Here is a 14,103-nt window from a genome sequence, read left to right on the forward strand (position 1 = left end):
TGGGATTCACAAAATACTACTATTCACATATCAACTCAAATCATTTGTGATCAACTCAACACTCAAACACAGCCTAAGAGTTCGTTCTCATCCCCATATTTAGGATTTACATCAACAAAAATGTGGACTGCATACATACAAACTAACCAGAAAGGACGATCCGAGTTTAGATGTGTCCTTTATATAACGTATTATGTGAAAAGTGGAAATCATTTTACCTCTACCCATCTATCTATGCTCCAATTTGGAAAGGCTCGATTTCAAAACCGATGGCAACATTATTTATTACATCAAGAATTCGTGGTGTATTCAGATCATCAAGCACCGATAGAGTTAAGGATATTGCACTATCACATGGCATTAAAAGATCAACAAATCTAGTTTAGATTCATTGGATATAGGCATCAATATTACACTCTAACATAGCAACAAAAGCACAAGTTTAACTAATACATTTAGTCCAAGCAAACGACAACATAGCTATCAGCTCCTAACTCACGAAGTAAAATCCTCTAAACCTAAGCTAACTCAAAACATACATACAAAGCATAAAAGGTCAAATATAATGCCTGGGAAATTAGTATGTAGATATGCCATTACCCTCAACGATCACATCTTTGAAGGCCCCACCACTTGGGATCATAGGAAGCACATCTTCTTGATGTGGTACAATTACATCCAGTAAGTAGGGTCCAACATCTTCTAAATTGCTGCTCTTAGATCTCCCTTCTTTGTGACGCAGGCAGCAGGTATATCACAAGCTTCTGCAAACCTCAACATGTTTGGAAAAATCTCAAATTCTGAGGATGGGTCTCCAAGATAAGTGTGAGCCTTGTTAGCCTTGTAGAACCAATCCTCCCATTGCACCACCATATCCAGATGCTGATTATTCAGCAACATTAAGAAGATTCTCCACCTATATGGTTGCCAACTCTTGGATATTCATAATAAAGCTTCTATCACCATCAATATCTACCAAAATAGCATTGGGTTGCGCAATCGCAGCTCCAATGGCAGCAAACAACCCAAAACCCATTGCCCTTAATCCCCCTTAAATCAACCAATGGTGAGGCTTCTTATAGTTATCAAACTTAGCAACCCACATTTGATGCTGCCCAACACCAGTTCTTATAATTGCATTCCCATAGGTCAATTTATCAAGCATCGAAATTTCATATTGAGGAGGAATAGCTTCTCCAAAGGTCTTAAAACTCAATGGATATTTCACTTTCTGCTCTTTTAACTCCTCCCTCCAAGCCAAAAAATAAAGCTTGAGTGCAACATCCGATTCATCCCCTCCAATGCCAACCTCACATCAGTGCATAGGGACACATGGGGCTACTTATTCTTCCCAATCTTTGCCAGATCAATATCAATATGAACAATCTTAGCTCAGCTTGCAAATGCCTTGAGCTTCCCTGTCACACGGTCATTGAACCTAACCCTAAAAGCAAGCAACAAGTTAGACTTATCCTCGAAATAATTAGCATACACAGTGCCATGCATCCCTAGCATCTTAAGCGACAACTGATTTGACAATGGGAATGTCCCGAGACCTATTAAAGTACTTGCCACCAGGATCCCAGTCAACTCGACAAAATGCCTCAACTCCTCACTTGCATTCAAACACCCACCACCAACATATAGCACCGGTTTCTTAGACTTGGACACCAACCTAATAGGTTGGTTCCAATCCAGAACCACCAACTATTGCTGGACCCGACTGGCCCGATGTGGCCAAGTAAAATGCATTGCTAACAATCCTAGGTATGTCATCAACATCGGAGTAGGAGGGAACTTCGACTCCAATAGTCGTTCGGAGTCGGAATCAAAGCCTGCATGGGCTCTATTCTCCGACTTTTTTTAAAAAAAGATACACATAAAAAAGACATCAATCCACTTTAAGAGGAACGACGTCGTTTCGCTTGCCTTGCTGACTTTCTGTCTTGATGAGGTAAGTAAGCGCATTGTGAAGGAAAGGGGACCAAAACGCAGGATCCCTTTCTTCCCCACTCACTTTTGCACAACTCAATTGAGCTCCAAACATCGTCTGCCGTCACCTGAGGTTGTCGTATGCGACTCTGCCTTCATCGAAGTAATTGTCAAAATGATTTGTAACTTCCTCCTCCAATAGATTTGTTGTTCCTACATGTAATTGTAAAATGTGAAATGTGATTTGTAATTCCCTTTGTGGAATATGTATGATTTTTTGCTCATTTCAACTTCTTTGTTATTTTATTTCAATGATTTCGATTTTTAGGCTGTTAAATTTAAAAAATGAGGGATTTAGGGTTTGTAAAAATTGGGTTTCTTGTTCTAAGTGACGTTACGAACGTCACACAGATTGTTCGCCCGAGTGTGGATCAAGTGATATCACACAGATTGTTCGATCGAGCCTTCGCTTGAGTGTGGCTTGAGCGGACGTTCATTTTTTTTTTTTTGTTTTATTTATTTTTAAAACAGCAAACACGACTAGACACATGTTTTTTTCATTTTCAATGTATTTCCAATTTATAGATAATTATTATAACATTTAAAATGACGATTGTATATTAATTGTTTCAGATTATTTACTCAAATTATGAATGCTACACCATCTCATTTTCACTACGATTCTTCACAAGAGCATGACTCAATAGTCGTTGGCGTCACCAGCTAGTACTTAAGGTCCTAAATCCCCATCTAGAGCAGCTACAGCCTATGTAAGTAATCGAGTCCCAATAGATCTAAAAGACATTGATATGCTTAATGAGGAGAATGAATTGATGAATGTTGAGGTCGATCTACCAACACAACCTAGTAAAAAAGGTTGTGGATATGAGAACATCTCACCAAAGTTCCTGTGATCGTGAGAACCTGCAGGCTCGATGCTACTACTGTGGGCAATTATACAGTTGTCATTTGAAGAAGCAAGGCATGTCAGTATTTATAGCATATCTTACGGGCTGCCAACGATATAAAATACACAAAGGGCTAGTAGTAACTCATCAGACGAAACTAAGTTACGAGACTTCTACGGCCAGTGATGGCACACAGATTAAGAAGTTATCAATCCATCAATATAGTGAGAAGATGTTGATGGATGTTCTTACAGAGATGATCATCACTAATGAGATGCCTTTTATCACAGTTGATCAGCTCCGTAAGAATATCCATCAACATCTTCTCAATGTATTGAGGGATTGATTGTTTCTTAATCTATGCACCAACAGTGGTCATAGAAGTCTCGTAACTCAGCTCCGTCTGATCAGTTGTTACCAGCTCTTTGTGTATCTTATACTGTTGGCAGTCTGTAAAACACAAAAAAATAAATAAATAAAAAAAATGAACGTTTGCTCGAGCTACACTCGAGTGAAGACTCGAGCGAACAATCTGTGTGATGTTAGCTTGAGCCAAACTCAAGCGAAGACTCGAGCTCACATATATGTGATGTTTGCTCAAGCCACACTCGAGTGAAAGCTCGATCAAACAATCTGTGTGATATCGCTCAAGCCACACTTGAGAGAAGGCTTGAGCGAAAAATCTATGTGACATTTGCTCGAGCCATACTCGAGCATCACTCAAGCGAACATCACCTGGAACAAAAAACTTGATTTTTACAAAAATTAAATCCCTCAATTCTCAAATTTAATAGCTTAAAAACTGAAATCATTGAAATGAAAACAATAAAATTGAAATGAAAAACAAATCATACACATTTCACAAAGGAAGTTACAAATCACATTTCACATTTTTCAATTACACGGAAGAACAACAAATCAACTGGAGGAGGAAGTTAGAAATCATTCTTACAATTACGGTGACCTTAGGTGAGGGTAGACAACATTCAGAGTTCAACTGAGTTGTGCGAATCTCAAATGCAAAATGTGATGCCCTTCCCAAATCGCATTTTTTATGGATGCTAACAAAGTTGATAATAATATAATAAATGCTAAAAAAGTTCATTCTATGTCTAAAAAATATCAACCGTGTAGCTAAAAATGATTAAAAACAACACTTAAACCGTGTGCAGCACTTAAACCATAGCGATGACCCTAGTAATGGATTCTATTGTATGTAGTGATGAATATCAACCCTTTTAGCCATAAATTAGATAAGAAAGTAAACTGTTTTTTAACTTGAGCAACGCTTTTAGGATTGACTTGGGGTCTAGTTTACTTGATCCACGAAATGCATCTACTAGATCTCATTCCAATAGAAATTGAGTCTAACCAAATCCAAATGAGCCTACGAGGAAGACGGCTGCATTTGGTTGTAAGACTTAGTTAAACTCAGTTTAATTTTAAACTAAGTCTAACATCCAAACACTCAACTCTCAAAATACTAAACTCATCTTAACTCAAATCCTCCTTACACATGAAACTTACAACCTTTTTCAACAAACACATATTTATACGTGAGACTTGTAATATTTTTCAACTTCACATAAAATGTATTAAACTCATCTTAACATTCAAATACACTTTAAATTCAGTTTAGATGGACATCACATAACCTCTTCACTACTCAACTCACTATTATTCATAAAGAACTGAACTCAACTGAACTCAGCTCAACATCCAAAAACAGTCTTAAATAGAGAAAGCATAATCTCATAATAGCCTACAACGAATAAATGTGTTTCGCGATTACTTGCAGAGACTTTCCTCTTTGACGTCCATCACTGTTGTCTCGTGCACAAATGATCAGCATGTCCTCACAACGACTACTTGCATTAAACAATTCATACTATCGTCCAGACGAACTGACGAAGGAAATCAAGATTTCTCTTCGTTACGACAACACGGACTATTGTAATTTAGCACGCTCCATGTTCTAAGTAAATGACAGAAAAAAAAAAAAGTTGATGTTCTCTATATTATGTTATTGCACATCTTTGCACAACACCAACAAACATTTGACAACATTATTATGAGTGCAGACACAAGATCTAGAGGAGACAGCACACATACAATTCAGCCTTTCTTGGGCATGGCTGCAAGCCTAGTATACATCCTTGCCATGGATTGGTACCCTCTAATATCGCCGGAACGCAAAAGGTTACCTGGCCAAACCAAAGTGATCGAATTAAAATCAGCACGATAAATGAGTGATACCTCAAACCAATAAACCACTTCTCTAAGGCAGCCATTATTTAATAATTCACGCATTAACATGGAATGGAACAGTGCAAATGATGTGGTGTAACAAGTATAACCTTTTATGTTAGTTGGCAAGAAAAGTTCGTACATTGTTTCTCTAGTTTTTTTTTTTATAAGAATTTTTGTTTGGAATATAAAGCACTCTCATTTAAAATAAACAATACAGGAAAATCAATCATATCCCCATCTCTATCTACCTGAAGTCTTGACATTCTAATGAGACAAGCATAAATTGTATCTTCTTCTTAATTTTTATCTATCTGAAACAAGCATACAGTGATAGGTGTTTTAACTTATTTATTTATTTACTTATTATTGGTCAGTAACTCACACACCTCCACAAGACTTCGACACAACCTCACCACCACCTAATTCTTATTTTGGTCCCCGGAGAAAGGGGCTGAGGGGAACTGCCTTTTAATGAAGGCGGCCTTGGTCACTGGAATTTGTTGAGGTGGTGTTTTTCTCAGCAAAAATAAACAAAATGGAAACTAATTACATCACACATAAAAGACTAATGTATCTAGTATTATTACTTCACATACAAATTGCATATAAAAACACCCTCCAATCATGCATAACTCAATCACGTTTCAACATTCATAATTTTTCAGGGAATGATGAATAACAGTTGGACTGGGCTCTAAAAGGGGATTTGCTATTCTGGAATATATTGGGTAGGAGTTCAATAGGACTTCCAAATCCAAACAATCAAATTCAAAGCAGGAAGCAGGCAAGTACTGCTAATAAAATTTAACCATGCCCTTCATAAGAACCAGAAACACAACCCTCTCTCAGTCCCCTGACGAGTATTTTGAGATTTGATAGAAGTCCAAGGAAAAAAATTACCATATTAGTGAGCATCGCAAGTTCATGTTCATACTCTCAAGCTCACCTTTCTTCTAATTACTAATTAGTAGTAAAATCAACTTTGTTAAACACCACCCCCCCCCCCCCCAAAAAAAAAAAAAACCAAAAAAATTGTAATAATAATGCATAAAATTATAGAAGATTACCTGAATCACAATTTAATGGGCTATCAGGTTCTGGGTGGGCCATCAAAGCAATAATAGCCCTACAAACAGATTGGAGTGTCCAAGCGGGGCTCCATGCATTCTTCAAAATATCAAGGCAAATCTCTCCCGTCTGCAGAACAAACGTATTATATACCATAAAAAATGCTCAATTAATAGCGTAGCAGCATTGAATTGAGCATTAGCGTTGACCATAACCCCTAGCCTTCCAAGCAAACGATGCAGGCTCAATTCCTTAAATTCTCAATTCATTTATTAAGTGGTAACACCTTTGGCTCAATGGAAGGTAGCCTCACCCAACTTCACCATTTAGTAGGCCAATTGTGATTCTATATACGCTCTAGTGAGCTCAACAAAGATCTAGTGAGCTCTAAACTCTTCCTTCACTATCAACTGAAGATAACTTGCCGACCTTAACTGATGTTTTTTCAACTATTAGACAGGGATTATCCTCATATCACTCCAGCAATATTCCACATCCCACATTTGCTAATCACCAAATTCATTCATTCAACATTGAAATCCTAACTTCAATAAGTGGCACATGCTTTGTGGAATCACACATCACACTCAAGTCTACTTTGAGTGGCTTATGTAATTCCAATAAGTGTGGTGGATCTTATAGCATACTAGAGAGGATAGTTTGGCAGCCATCATTGTGAAGTTATATGGAAATTGATTCCTTCTTGCCTAAGTGGCGCCTACGAAGAGAATGAAATGATTGGTGCTTTGAAGATTGTTAAAAATCAATGAACGAGATCAAAGTTTCTTTTATCAAGACCCGTTTTCTTCGAGTGGTCAGATTATATTTGTGATATTTGTGGTCATATACAACTTCTACATAAAACAAGGAGGTGTGGATGGTATATGCTGAATCTCATAGAAGAGACAAGTTTGATGTGAAGTATTACTAAGGTTTTAACATCACCTGCTGGTTCCACATTTCCTTAGATTAGGAGAGTGAATGCCCTTTTGAGAGTGGCCTTTTGTGTGTGGACGGTGGCATTGCGAAAGATTTGACATTGTCACATTGGACAACTTCAAGAGAAACGTCATTGCGGTGAATTGGCATGTATGTTTAAGGAGAATCAGGAGGCTATTGATCATCTTCTTCTTCATTGTGAAGTAGCAAGAGACTAGAAACTGTGGTGAATTGGCATGTATGTGTAAGGAGAATCGGGAGGCCATTGATCATCTTCTTCTTCATTGTGAAGTACCAAGAGATTTATGGTGCTTGTTATCCAAGGGGTTTGGTGTTGATTGGGTTATAACTAGAAAGGTGAAAGTGTTGTTGGTGAACTGCAGAGGACAAAAAGGGCATGATAATATTTTGCAAGTATGGAGGTTGGCTCCTTTCTACTTCATGTGGTGGATTTGGAGAGAGCAGAATGCACAGATCTTTAAGGATAAGGAAGCTTCCATGGTAGAGCTGACAAAGATTGTCCTCGACTCCCTCTACACAAGGGCAGAGGCTCGTGATACTTCGCTTTTTTCTAGCTTTTCAGATTTTTTTGAATTGTTGTTTTTATTTTTTATTTCGAACAGGAGTTCTTTAGTATACTTCCTATGTACTATAATTGTGCCCCTCTGGCTTTTTATTACATTACATTTCTTATATATACAAAAAATGTGATGCTAATCTTCGATATCAGAGTTTACTTCTTTTTCTTTTTTTTTTGACAAGAATTTTCAAATTACCGGAATTTTCTTCTTCTTTTTCTTCTAATGTTTAAATGTATCTATTGTATGCTCTGTGTACGTAGATGCCACCTCTTTATGAGATATAAGAAAATTACATCTACATATAAAAAAAGTCCTAAATCTGGCAGAATTCAAAATTCAGTAATTTGAAAATTTGTTGACATTGTGCTTCAAATTTCCCTCCAAATTTCCAGTAATTCAACATAATTTCAGAGCAAACAAGACATCTTTGCTCAGCACCTCACAAGTGCTTCAGCATTTTCTTGAAAACCCCTAAGCCCCATTTCTGCCAGCTAACCACGCACACAACCTTAAAACCCTATTTTATCATTGTTCCATGATCCACTCTACCTTTTGTCATTCCCGTGATCATCACTGCTTTGATGGTGGAAAGGAACCATAAAAAACATAGTATATGTGATGCTAGTGTCTATGTAGGTACTGATAGAAATTGTAAAAAGTATATATCATACAGAAGATCCGTACCTTAAAATGAACGTTTGGATGAAAAATTTTTGTTAAGAACCTCACTTGAGGAGGTTGCAAAGGATACTGCTCAGGAACAGCAAAAGCAAGCTGGAAGATGCCACCCTCATAGGGAGTCTCTGACGGGCCCTGAATAAGTCAAATAAATCAAGCAACAACAACCACCTAATTCACCATGTTTTCTTCATCAACAACTGAGCATACCTTGATAAGAGCAGTCCATTTGAATATGTTGGAATCATCACAAACTAATTGAATATCTGGATCAGCAATTTTTTCCCGCTGCACCTCTTTGTACTCCTTGAAAAGCCTTGCCCTAGATGCCTGCATACAACAAACATGTACAATTGATATGCTACTCTAGACCTAAATCTCCAACATCTTCAAGGCTAGATGATGGAGGCCATATGTGTTCGTGTAGAATGCAGCGACATGAACCTATATGGTAAGAAATGTATCATATAATTACAAGAATTGATGCATAAAGACAAAAGGAATAACAAGCAACACTTGTTTAGGACCCTGATCCGATATCAACGCCTGTCTATCGAAAACAAAACGGTTACACATACCTACTTAAAAACAATAATAGTTATGGCTAACCTGCATTTTGCTTCTACTGCCGATCAAATTTGTCAATAGTGAAAACCTAACAGTAAACCAGTGACGAAACATAAGAAAAATGAATGAGATGGAAATTTCTAAACAAAGGAAGGAGTTCTTGCTACTTGGTAAAATGTGACAGGTAGTCGAGTTATGCACAAGAATTGTACCCTGAAAGCCGAAGACGAATAGAGGAAGGCAGCTACAGTGACAGACTCTAATTCGGTAATAGATAAGCCTGAAGGAGTCTATCATTGATGTTAGAGGGCATGGTTGTAATAAGAGCATTGGCAATGAATTATGCAAATGCAAAGTCATAATTTGCATAATATCACATGATTTTTCATTTGGCTATTCCACTCAAAATCTATTCCCACATTGGATTATCCATCTATTAGCCAAAAGAATAATAAAATATTTTTTCTAAAATATTTTTGCTATTAATTATTTTTTCTAAATTAAGAGCTACAGGGAAATATTAATGTCTACAATAGGAGACTTGGAATATGCATCAGAGACTTGGAGAAAGAGAAGAAATTCAGAAACTTGGAGTATACATCAGAATGTTCTTATGTACAACCATTCATGCTAGAAGCTCTTAATTGGAACAAAAATACAGATAAAGTCCTGAAAACTAAACCTAGGGAAACATAAGTGTACAGCAGCACACTTGTACAAAATACCAATTCCACATCAACAAAATTCCACAATTCCACAATTCTACAATTCACAGCAGCACAAAATCAGCCCATCACCAAAAATTCCACAACAATTCACAACAACATTCCACAATTCAAACAGATCTACCACAATACTAACTTTTAGAAGTCCGGAATTTTCATCACCAATGCAAAGAGTTACTGCAAACAGATCTGCCTCAATTTTTTTTTTTTTTGTAAGTAACAGATCTACCATAAATAATCTGCAACAACTGAGAACAAATATAAAAATTGAGCACCTACTGTGAACAAATAAAATTTCCAGAACACAGAGATAAAAATCATTCCATTTCCAGTTAAGATAGTTAGACAAATAATCTACCAGAACACACATACAAATAATCCATCCATTTCCAGTTAGATAAAAATTTAGAAGTTGGCTCTCCCATGGCAGAACACAGACAGTTCCAATGAAAGATAGGGAATCCCATATTCAATTGTTTTAATAACAAAATACAAAAAGAAAATCCCAGTCTTGCTAACCAAAAACAAATACCCCAAAATATCTGAATAAGCAATATATGTCGGGTTTATTGAAGTCCAAGAACTCAGAAGCTGATGCATGTAAGCTAAATGCACAGCTTGAGGTATCGCCTTTTTATAAGTTTTATAGCTTCCTGCTCTGTTTGAGGCCCGAATGGGTTATTGATTAAAACCCCAAAAAATTTTTTGATAAGTGAATTAAAACCCCAAAATCACAAGACCATTATTGGATTCAATATGCAGGTACAAATTCGAAAGTCCCTAAAGAAGTTTACAACCCCTAAAATCGAAAATCCCTAATAACAAACCCTAAACTCTCAATCCACAATAAAATGCTCACAAACCATTTCGAAATCAAAACACAATAAAACAAATAGTCACATACTTACCTTTGATTCGAAACTCAGGGAGGATGTGGTTGAAGGACGGCGGCCCCCTAAAAGCAGAGGGCTTCGACTGGTGCTGCTGCGACAGACTGGTGCTACTCCGACAAAACACAAGCTGCTGCAATGAAGGAATGGTGCTGCGACCCAGATCTGTCTAAAACTCAGACTTTGTTACACTACCGAAGAGAAGGGAAATGGTGCGGCGCAGCGTGGAAGAGACGGGGGGGTGTTGGGGCGTTGAACTCAGTTTGGGGAAAGTGCAGTTCGAGATGTTTTCAGGAGGAGTAGATATGATACGGGCTGGGCTGGGCCTGGAATAAGTGATCGTGACTCACGGGCTGGATGTTTAAGAGACCATCTATTTTAGATTCTGCTATAGGCAGTCATTTGAGGGACACCTTGCACACTCCTATTCCCGTGGCCTTAAAAAATAATAAGACAAAAGAATTGAAAAAAAACAAAAAAGCCTGAAAGGAAGAGAACGACGAGGCACGAAGAAGAAGTTTGGTTTCCGGGAATCTCTTGGTTTGTGTAAGGGTCCAGAGGCTGAGCAACACTGAAAAATTATGTGCAGCAGTAGCCAATAGTTGTTGAAGGCTTATGGGAAGTATCACAGACAGTAGCAAAAATAAGAATGGAAAGTTAGTTTTGTTAGTTAAGAGGGTGTCAATACGTCTGGTCATGGTGAATATGTATTATTGTTTGTCGTTTTGGTTTAATGAAGAGTAGTTGAACGGTGTCATTGCATTAGTGTAGTCTGTAAACAAGGCACGAAACGGTGTCGTTCCATTAATTGTCAACTATAAAAACAGAAGCAAATGAAGTAAAGGCATGTGAAATAATTCAACAAACTTTCCCTCATATTCTCCTACTCTTCTCTCTCTCTACATTATTTCTTCTGGAAATCTCTCTCTCTCTCTCTACTTCTTGGGTCTTCTCTCTCTATTTCTTGGTAACTCATATTCAGTGAAGAGGCTCATTACAATTGATATCAGTAGTCATGGCTGAGGGAGCTCGATCCTATGCACAAGTGGTGGATTCCTTGAATAATCTTAAATAGCAACAAGATCAACATCAGAAGCAGCTTGAAGATACAATTCTTGTTCTGGTATAGCAACAGGAAACTACAAGAATCGACAGGGAGAATCAAGATAAAAGATTTGCAGAAGTTATACAGCAGATCTCAAGAATATCTGTAAATGGATCGATGGCACATGAAAAAATGCATGAAGATAGTGAAGAAGTACCTTGCGGTAAACAAGTTGATAGATGAATTTTTAAAAACATCAAAGTAGAGTTTCCAAGGTTTTTTGGTGGAAATCCTGTGGCATGGGTGTATAAGGCTAACCAATACTTTTTGTACCATTAAGTACCACTAGGACAAAGAATTTTTTTTGCTTCTTTTTACATGGAGGAGGAAGCTTTGGTTTGGTTTCAGAATTCTACTAAAGCAAGTCTATTTCGTTCTTGGGATGAATTTACTCAAGCATTGCAAGTGAGGTTTGGATTATCTGTTTATGATGATCCAATGGAGGCTCTTACAAGGTTGAAGCAAGTGAGTACAGTACGGCCTATAAGACAGAATTTGATTTTATTTCTAATAGGCTCAAAGGAATTTCTGAGAAGAATAAGCTTAAGTTGCTTTATAAGTGGCTTGAAAGATGAGTTGAGATTCATTGTGAAAATGTTTAATCCCAAGAACTTGAATGATGTATTTGGATTGGCCAAGATTCAAGAACAAATTATTTGGAGCACAAGAAAGGTGTGGAAGACTACCCCTTATGATTCGGGGGTTAGTGTCCAGAGATCAATGCAAGCTCCTTCCATTTTGGGAACACCTCCTCGAGGGCAGGTTGTTTCTAAAATGCCCTTCCAAAGAATCTCAGAAACTCAAATGCAAGATAAAAGGAAGAAGGGCCTTTGTTATCTGTGATGAGAAATATTATCAAGGCCATAAAAGTGCAAAACCAAAAGTGTATGTTTTAGAAGGTATGGATTTATCTCAAATGGAGTCATGGGAATCAGATGAAGAGGCTGAGTAGTCACAAGAAGATGATAGTCAGCAAATGAAGGAAGTTGCTGGTGCTGCTTCAATTTCAGTTCAAGCTTTGGTGGGAACACCAAATCCAAAAACTATGAGAGTTCTTGGCCATATCAAGAAGAGAAGGGTGACTATCTTGATAGACACTAGCAGTACCCATAATTTTGTGGATACTGCAGTGGCAAGTAAATGTGGGCTGGAAATACAAAAATCTGACCCTATGCAGGTTAGAGTTGCAAATGGTGATATGGTGCCTAGTGATGGGAAATGTATTAATGTGACCCTACATATACAAGGTACAACCTTTGTATCTGATTTGCTTACTTTGAATTTGGGTGGTTGTGATTATAGTGTTGGGAGTACAATGGTTGCTGTCATTAGGCCCTATCCTTTGGGATTTTGGCAAGTTGAGTATGCAGTTTACTTACAAAGGAGTTTTGACATATTCAAAGGCATTAATTTCTACTTCTAGCAACCTTGTTGATGATGTTGAGGTTGCCAAACTCTCTTCCATGGAGAGCAAGGGATTATTTTTGCAAATAACTGCAGTTCAGTCTCAAGAGGTGTTGCATGATGTACCTCAGGATATCTTGAATCTGTTAGACAGATTTCAGATAGTTTTTTATGAACCAAGAGGCTTACCTCCACAGAGGTCTCATGATCATCAAATACTTTTGAAAAAAGATTCCACACTAGTGAGTGTGAGGTCATATAGATATCCATATTACCAAAAGACTGAAATTGAAAAAATAGTCAAAGAGTTGCTACAGTTTGGTGTATTAGGCCAAGTCAGTCACCATTTTCTTCACCTGTCCTCTTGGTAAGAAAAGGGGATGGTTCTTAGCAAATGTGCATAGACTATAGGGTACTTAATGAGGCTACAATCAAAGATAAATACCTTATATCAATGGTGGATGAATTGCTTGATGAACTTTTTGGGCAGCTGTTTTTTCCAAGCTTGATCTAAGGTCAGGCTACCATCTGATTCGCATGAGGGAGGATGACAAAGACATTTCGAACACATGAGAGTCATTATGCCCTTTGGACTCACTAATGCACCTTCCACATTCCAAGGTCTTATGAATGATATATTTAGACCATTTTTAAGAAAATTTGTCATTGTTTTCTTTGATGATATACTGGTCTATAGTAGAGATTTGCAGTCCCATTTGAAGCATTTAGCCATTGTCCTGAATACATTACAAGACCATCAATTGTATGCAAAGATATCTAAGTGTCACTTTGCTTGTCTTGAGATTGAGTACTTAGGGTACCTCATTTCTAAGGAATGGGTCAAGGCAGATCAGAAAAAAAATAGAGTCAATGATTAAATGACCAATTCCTAAATCTGTTAAAGCATTGAGAGGGTTTTTGGAGTTGACTGGCTACTATAGAAAGTTTATTCGAGATTATGGCATCATAGCTGCTCCATTAATAGCTTTGTTGAAGAATGAAGCTTTTAAATGGTCTAAGGAAGCAACTAAAGCCTTTAAAGAATTGAAGCAAGCT

At 37.4% G+C, this 14,103-nt stretch overlaps 1 protein-coding gene and 1 pseudogene across 5 annotated transcripts; both read right to left on the reverse strand.

The window, feature by feature from the left end:
- Nucleotides 1–208: 208 nt before the first annotated feature.
- LOC108994309 lies at nucleotides 209–1,828 on the reverse strand (annotated as a pseudogene).
- A 2,666-nt stretch (nucleotides 1,829–4,494) lies between these two features.
- Nucleotides 4,495–10,881, reverse strand: LOC108994386 (protein PEROXIN-4). Of its 5 annotated transcripts, none has more exons than XM_035693748.1 (8): nucleotides 10,557–10,819; nucleotides 9,136–9,203; nucleotides 8,966–9,011; nucleotides 8,567–8,686; nucleotides 8,363–8,491; nucleotides 6,158–6,287; nucleotides 4,953–5,044; nucleotides 4,495–4,815 (listed from the first exon to the last, which is right to left on the reverse strand). In XM_035693748.1, exons 3-7 carry the CDS (start codon nucleotides 8,969–8,971, stop codon nucleotides 4,956–4,958), a joined length of 474 nt encoding a protein of 157 aa, XP_035549641.1. In that variant the 5' UTR covers nucleotides 8,972–9,011; nucleotides 9,136–9,203; nucleotides 10,557–10,819; the 3' UTR covers nucleotides 4,495–4,815; nucleotides 4,953–4,955. The 5 variants fall into 5 exon arrangements, with proteins under 5 accessions (XP_035549641.1, XP_018825119.1, XP_018825116.1 ...); XM_018969574.2 differs by having other exon boundaries at nucleotides 9,136–9,213; XM_018969571.2 differs by having other exon boundaries at nucleotides 4,499–5,044; nucleotides 10,557–10,881.
- Nucleotides 10,882–14,103: the final 3,222 nt, after the last annotated feature.

This window comes from Juglans regia, chromosome 9 (assembly GCF_001411555.2).
Source record: "Juglans regia cultivar Chandler chromosome 9, Walnut 2.0, whole genome shotgun sequence".
NCBI classification, from domain to species: domain Eukaryota; kingdom Viridiplantae; phylum Streptophyta; class Magnoliopsida; order Fagales; family Juglandaceae; genus Juglans; species Juglans regia.